Source organism: Diplotaxodon limnothrissa, linkage group LG18 (assembly GCF_057381915.1).
Source record: "Diplotaxodon limnothrissa isolate DT_005_m linkage group LG18, D_limnothrissa_male_GT1.1, whole genome shotgun sequence".
Taxonomy (NCBI): Eukaryota; Metazoa; Chordata; class Actinopteri; order Cichliformes; family Cichlidae; genus Diplotaxodon; species Diplotaxodon limnothrissa.
Genome location: NC_140613.1, coordinates 8619340 through 8627445, shown reverse-complemented (window position 1 = coordinate 8627445; position 8106 = coordinate 8619340). Strand labels below are relative to the sequence as shown.

General features: G+C 40.5%; 1 protein-coding gene across 3 annotated transcripts in view; it reads right to left on the bottom strand.

Moving 5' to 3' along the window:
• Nucleotides 1-2382: 2382 nt before the first annotated feature.
• Nucleotides 2383-8106, bottom strand: part of cadm3 (cell adhesion molecule 3) — a 121160-nt gene continuing 115436 nt past the window's right edge. For all 3 annotated transcript variants that reach the window (XM_085377752.1, XM_085377753.1, XM_085377755.1), the window contains one exon: nucleotides 2383-6521. In XM_085377752.1, coding sequence (XP_085233878.1) covers nucleotides 6403-6521 — 119 coding nt within the window. In that variant the 3' untranslated portion in view covers nucleotides 2383-6402. The remainder of the gene's footprint in view (nucleotides 6522-8106) is intronic.

Sequence of the window (8106 nt, the reverse complement as noted above, 5' to 3'; positions counted from 1 at the left end):
TAATTCTATTGCCCTTGTCTTTCTTAAACTATGTCTCAGTTTTTTCCGTGCGTAAATTAAACCTGACTCCACTTTTTTTTGTTTCTCACTCTTGGTCCCTTTTCCTCTGTGCGCTTTTGATTCCCATTTAAATAGGACTGAATTCCTCTCTCCCTCTCTTCTCTTACTCTCTCTCTCTCTTCCTATGTGCCCCCCCCCCCCCCCCCTTTCATACAATCAGTAGCACACACCCCCTCCCTCCTTCACTACCACCACCTCCACCTCTTCCACCCCTCCCGCTCCAAATCTCGGTTTTAGAGAGAACAGAGAGGAGGGCGCTGCTGCGGCCACAACAAGAACTGCGTTTAAAACATAAAAAGAAACCCAAAAGTCAGGTGTTAAACTTTACAAATGAATGCTGCTTTAAGGATGAAAACACAGATTATGCAGATTATGGATGTGAATAGTTTGTAACCTTTAAATTAAAGTAGCAAAGCAGTGTAGATAGTGTAGATAGTTAAATGTTTAAGTCAGATATTCTGGACATTAATTCGATTCACATAAAAAACGATCAGAAATTTGCATTGTTCAAAGCTTTAGGCGTCTTGATCATTTCATACCAGATTGTGTATATCTGGCTATGGATGACAGGACTACAGATTTTCATGTGCCGATCATAGTTTTAAAATACTAGAGTAAATTCTTTGCTCATCAAATCACAGCAAAAGAGTTTTTGAATAGCTTTTGAGAGCTAAACCATAAAAAATCATGAATGTTGAATATTTATACATGTTGCTATTACTGTTACTATTAGGACTAGTGCAATAACAGTGGCCCGATCGTATCCAGTGTGCTAATGGGAATATCTGCTTATAGAGGGAATTCGTATTCATTTGTATTTATTTATTTTTAAAGCGTAAAAGCCACCAGAACACCTGTTTAATTGCAGCTAAGAAGTTTCATTGCCTGCAAATACAGCAACATGTAAATTGCGTTAAAATTGCATAATTCACCACCCAAATGAGGTCAGCTTTGGCAGTGCACGCATTTGTTGGCACCTACATCAATGCATTTTTGTTCAGTTTGAGCGGGATCACATTTCTGAGGGTGAAAACTAATTAATTTATTATAACGGCATTCTGTTTATTCATCCCAACTGCGCTTTTATATGTAGAACAACTTCCGCAAAAAAATAGTTCTTTATCTTTAAATGAATGGAGAGCACGCATCATCCATCTGTTTTGATGCGACTACATACTGTGCAATTAACCAGTAGCATGTGCACAATATAAGGCTGATTATTAACCTCCAGTACCAACATGTGCTAACAATTTTCCCCAAACCGCAGAGCAAACTAAATGAGAGGACGCAAGGGAAAGATAAGAGCAATGAAAGGAAACCACACAGAAGAAAGAAAGACTTAATAATCGGTTTCAGACATAATAAGATGAATTTTGTTGCCAGTGTCCAATGTAAGTTAATAGAATTAAGTGAGAACATCAGTCAGTAGCTTTCTTAGTTTTATAACCAAAGATCATTTCTGTTTAAACAAGAGTGTTCAGTTTACTATGTTGCACTGCCATCTGTTGGACCTTCTTTTTAGCTGCGTGCTAGAAACAAAATATGCAGTGTGGCTCATCTGGACCTGTTGATAACTTCATTCTGTGGCTTTTAGATTTATGAGCCATTTTATCACATCAATTACTTTCTGGGGGGAAAAGTGTTTTTCAAGCACAGAGACTGATGAAAAGTAAGATGTTTAATCACTGGAAAGAAAGAAAAAAAAACAGGAAAAAAAAAACCAGAATCCGCTGACAAAGAAAAGAAAGCTCATAAATCTCATAAGCCTGTTTAAAGTCCTAATCAAATCACTACAGATCTAGCATATAATATTCTTTTAAATATATATATATATGTATATATTTCTTATATTTTAGCTGAAGAGTATTTCCATAGGCGCAATGCTTCGATTCAAATTGAGTCTAGAATCAGAAACTGTCCAGTCCATCTAGTTCAGAGAGAGATAGGAAGCTATTCTCAACAAATATTTCTCTGATATGATGAATATGAAGGCATTTAAAATCTTAAATAACAGAGAGCGCCTTAGAGGTCTTTGATCTTGAAAAGTCTCAGTTTTTTAAGAAAATGTTGCATTTTTCAATGATGCAGTAAACTGCCGGGACCACAAAATTTTACAGCGTGAAACAGTAAACACAGGTACTAATAACATTAAAGACGAGTCTGTGCTGAGTTATTAAATGTGATTAGCAAAATATGTGTTTAACCACACTTTCATATTAAAAAAAAGTTTCATAAGAAAGCTCTAATGGGCATTTCAGACCTGGAATTTTTACTGTTTCCCAGCATAAAGAACAAATGATAAGACACGTGAAATTAACCCAAATGCATGTTTATTGAAGTCAACAACTGAACTGTTATTTTAACAAAAGTAACCCCGAAAAACAAATACTTTATGAACGTAACAGCCAACAGATGCAAAACCCACCACTGCATGCGGTTGGGCCTCACCTTGATGACATCATCAGCCATAGTACAAATTAACATACATGACAGCACTACTCCCATGTGATATGGATATTTATTCAAAAGGAAGACTTGTCATTCAAAATAATAATGATAAGAACAAAGACATTGTCTGAGTTACTGAAATAAGAACATTTTTGTGAATGCAACACACATGAGAGTAAATCTGAAGTTTGTCTGGGTCAATTATTACACGCTTCACACTCATACACAAACACACACACACACACACACACACATACACACACACACACACACATATGTACAAATACACCATAGTAACAGACATCAAGCCTGCTGTGCATATCCAAATGTGTGTGTGGATGTGTTTGTATCCAAAGTGTATGTGCAAAGTATGTAGCTCGTAAGAGTATCTGGTAAAAGGCAACACTATATACATGAAATTAATTAAAAATCGTTGTTGAAACAATAACATATGCAAAAAACTAAATGTCTAACCTTCAAGTTTTGGAACATCTAAATTCAAGGAAAGAAAAAAAGATATCAATTGAAATGAAAACAATGAGATTATGCACAACTTTAATGAAACATAATTTAAAAATTAATTGGCTTATTCTACAAAATGAAAAGAGATGGGCGGCAGCTAGTGTGCGGCTGCCTGAAGAGGAGGTGGCGCGTCTGGTGGAAGGGCAGGACAGCTCGTACCGACCGAGGAGGGAGAAGAAAAGCTGTTGTTTGCTGGCATCTGGTGACAGTCAATCATTACTGCACTGATGCACTGAAATGCAATTAGACGTGAGCGCAAATCTCAGTCCAACACTATACCCCTACGTGGTTTTGATAAGGGCATAACGAGTCCTTTGCCAGTTGCTTCACTGCTTTTCTGCTGTGTTGAGGCGGTGCAGACGGATTTCACTGGGACATGTTTGCAGATCAGAGAAAAGCAGGGAGGTCAGCCGGTTAGGCCGCCGCTTCTCGTCTCAGGAGACGAACTTGTCATCGCTGCTCATCTGCAACACTATCTACACTTTCCAACCATTTCTCATGCAAGCTACATGCTAGCAGACTAACTAAGACAAAGGACAGGACAATAAATTACAGGCAAATACAGGTCCATTAGTTTTTAAAAGACACTACACTTTGGTGAGTATGAGTCAGATATTCCTTTCTCCATTCACAGAGCAGAACTAGACTGAGGTTAAATACAAATCAATGGTAACATCTTCAAAGTGGACAACAATCTCTGTGAGACAGAGCCAATCCTCTGATCTGCAGGCATGATAGCAGTGAAATGATAGCAGAAGAGTGTTGTAGAGCAAACATCAGATAAACAGTGCAAGCTCAAACACACAGAATCCAAGCACTGTTTAACCCGGGTTCGCTACTACATCACCAGTCACTAAATAGTCTCACCAAGAGCTCTCGGCAGAAAAAAAGAACAACAGCTGACCCTGCTTCAGGTCGCATTATCCTTTGTAGAATAGCTAGCTTATAGACATACTACTTGCTCACAAAGAAGAAAGCTAGGTAGCGGTTAACAACAACATGGGGAAAGGAATGCAAAATCACATTCCCTGAACATTCCCATAAAATGTGTACAAAAACTATCAAAGACATAACTGTCTACAGGTAGACTGACAACAACAGCAAGTGGATTCCTCTCCAAACACTCCCAAACAGTGCTTCGAAGAGCCATCAGCACACGCCAGCAAAGCTATAGACGCTACTTCTACTGTACGTCTATGTGAACTCGTGGATGAGAGACCAGGAAGGAGAATCAGACATCAATCAGAGATGGAGTGGGGGAGACGAGTGATGAGAGGAGGGGACATGGGGTGAAGGTGGATCAGGACGCAGACGGGATGATTGATTAAAGAATGCAAGAAATGGACGGGCAGAGCAGAGGGGGAAAAAAAGAGAAGAGGACATTTAAGTTACTAAATGACTTTCTTCAGGGTTAGTGCCGCCCAGACTCGGCACCCTGCCCACCAAACCAAAGCTTGGCATGTGTACAGTCTAGAGCCCAGAGCCTCTTAGTTAGATTGCAATCAATTTCAATGACCGGGCCAAGTGGAGCTTTCAGTGCTAAGGCGAACTTCCAACCTTAATAAAACACTGTGCATTTATGGGAACCTTTTGCTAAGCTGGTAAATGATTCCTGCTTGCAATAACACACATACACACACACACACACACACAAAAAACAAACAGTAACAGAAAGGTTTTTTGCCAGGAAGTTTGTCATAATGCATGTAGCCAGTCCTATTTGGCCCTGTAGTGGAAAAGCAAGCAAGCATTTTCACCTCTGAAAGCAGCAAATGTGCCAACCTCTTAGAGGAAGTCATGATGTCACTACTCAATGAATTTAGCGCCAGGTGGCCTCGCCAAGACAAGCAGTCTGCTGCAGAGAGAAAAACGGTGAAGGTGAACCGTGGGATCAGCGGGGCCAGCTGGAAGGAAAGCCACAGTGGTCCACAAGTACAAACACTGGGCAGCAGAATTCAAGATAAACTCCACCACCAACTTGTCGCCGTTCAAAGCTCTCGACCGAAGGTGTGCTGCTGATTAGCATTTAGGAGCAGAGAGCCGACAAAGCAGGGAGAAACTCCATTCATCAGCGAAAAAAGGAACTAAGTACATAAACATTGTTGAAAACCTGAACATCAAAATCAAAATACAAGTTAGGAATTCGATTCATGGACTCCTGGGCTGACAAACTGACAAACACTGTAAAAATGTTAACACTGACAGTAACATACTGAGACACTGACGAGAGAAAATCCCTCACGAGTCCCCAAGAGATCAAAGAAAAAAAGAAAAAAAGATCAAAGAAAATCAGAATATACAAATATTTGCAGTTAATGTTAGTCTTCATCGCAACATCATTGTTGTTATGTTTCTATTTTTTACCCAGATATTGATATTTCGACTCTGCATTTCCACGCATGTAATAAAAACAGGCAGGCTTTTTTTTGAGTATATAAGTTACTGTAATGCAGTAACAGACTGTATGAGTTACAGGAGAGGGGGGGTGGAGAGAGAAAGAGAAGGGGGATAGAAGGAGAGACAGAAGGCAGAAACAGGACAGAGAGAGTGTATTTACAGCACACCAAACATTTTCTGTCAAGTAAAAAGAATGCTATATAATTCTATATATATATATATTTATATATGTATACTGGAACCCCTGGGCTTTGTAGCACAAGGTGGGAATGCTGTTTTTGCATGGGTGTTGCATGTTTTTGTGGCGTTGCATTGTGGAAAACTCGATGGCTCGTACCGGGGTTTGCGAGGACGTAGGAAGAGGTTTGATGGCATAAAAAGATTAAACCGTGAGAGAGGGAGATTATGTTTGTCAGTAATAATTTGCTTTAGATGGATTTCTCTGTCACGAGGAGGCTTATAGAGGGATTCTGCCTTGTTAGATGTAGAGAATGAGGAGAAAAAAAAAGTGAATAGACAGACCTGGTTTGGATTAAATGTTGAGAAGACTTGTGTGACAATGTGTTAATGTGTCAGAATTCGGATGCGTGTTAGTAGGAGGCTCCCGTTTGTTATTCTGAGCATCTATGAGCATTCACGTCTGTGTGAAAACAGATTCACCCCTTAACTGACACAAGTATGTTACATGTTCGTGTGTGTGTTTGAGTGTAACATTAGTTCATCCATATGTCAGTGCAAAATCTCACTTCCCTGTATCAATGCAAAGAGGGTAGTACCAGCTGAAGCTCAACTCAGCCCAGAGTCCTTTCCCCCCATTCCCATCCCAATCATCCCTCCAACAGAGTGAAGAACTGAAGCATCGTGAAAAAAAATCGAAGTTTCCTTTCCTTCACTCTTCCCCTCTCCTCCAATCCACGTCCTCCAACTTTTTCTCCGCCTCCTCCCGCTTCTTTCCTCCACCACTCTGTTCTCTATCTAGATAAAGTACTCTTTCTTGTCCTCTGCTCCGGAGTGACCTCCTTCTGCGTTGATGATGGCTGTGTCGGCATCCGGGGCATCATCTGAGCCCTTGGCCTCGTGGGTCAGATACGTTCCTGTGGCAGGAGAGAGAAAAATTTGGAGAAGTAAGATTAAATAAGGCAGCGAAAGTGCAACATTGTAACTGTAAAAATTAACCAGACAAAGACCAGCAGAAAATAAACCATTGCAGTTTGCTACACAGTGTGTTGCTAGCTAAAGGTCCAGCTGCTTTATTTAAACCTTACATGCAAGTTCTCGTGTTTTTAAATCATCCATCCATCCACTTCCGCTTATCCTTTTCAGGGTCGCGGGGGGCGCTGGAGCCTATCCCAGCTGTCATAGGGCGAGAGGCGGGGTACACCCTGGACAGGTCGCCAGTCTGTCGCAGGGCCAACACACAGAGACAGACAACCATTCGCACTCACATTCACTTGCACATTCACACCTAGTGGCAATTTGGATTATCCAATTAACCTATCCCCACAAGTTGCATGTCTTTGGACAGTGGGAGGAAGCCGGAGTACCAGGAGGGAACCCACGCAAACACGGGGAGAACATGCAAACTCCACACAGAAAGACCCCGGCCTGATGGTGGAATTGAACTCGGGACCTTCTTGCTGTGTGGCAACAGTGCTAACCACTGTGCTAACCACCGTGCCACCGTGCTGCCGTTTTTAAATCAGATCATGAAATTATGTTTTTTCATATTGTGAAATGTGCTGCTAAACAAACTGAGGCAGACTAACTGTGCTATTATAAGGCTGCATGAAAATACTCTGCAGGTTAGTGCAGGATAAACAGGTGAGCTTGCTGTACTGTGATGGATTAAAGTAAAGTGTGTGACTGGTGCACAGTGGCTGTGGTTTCATGGCCAGAGTTAGGTTACATCAAGTGTAGCAGAGATTAATATGGATTTTTGCTGATGATGCTGAGATCCATTGACTGAACTCTATCTTCATACCAACTTTATACCATCTAGAAAAAAGAGTGTACTGACAGTGTAGATGGAAATCAGCCAGAACAACTCATGAAACATCTGCTGACACCTGGTTCAATTCAGGTGTGCAAATGACAAAGAGCAGCAGGTCAGCTGATCACAGCCTGCACACTAAGAAAATCTACGAGAGCTCTCGATAGAAATTATTGTGAGTTATATTCTTTTCCCCACAGTGAGCCATTGCAACCAATTTTAGGTTTCCCCACCTGCTGAATTCCACTTTAACCCCTGACTGTACACATTTTTCTGTTTAGAGGCAGACACCCTCTGCAATGTAGGCAACAGAAAATAGATATGTATTTTTTTTTATCTTCCTTCTTTTTCTTCAGATTCAAGCTGAGTATAATTAGAATAACAAAAAGTATGCATTCCCATCTAGCCATTCATTTTATCATTATGTTAATATAGCACAAGGTTCAGTTAACTTTGCACAAAAATAGAAACATCCTTGTTACTTTCTTACTTTGAGTACATTTCAGAGCCTGCTATTTTGCTTTTACATTAGTAAAGAAGTTAAATCAGTACTTCAACTTTTACTGGAGTAATTATTAACAGCAGTATTTCTACTTAAGTACAGAACGTCTTCATGCCAAATATCTCTAGGGAAGAGACAAACCCCAAGTTGCTCTCTGATGCCTCCATCGCAGCATGAATGTGTATAA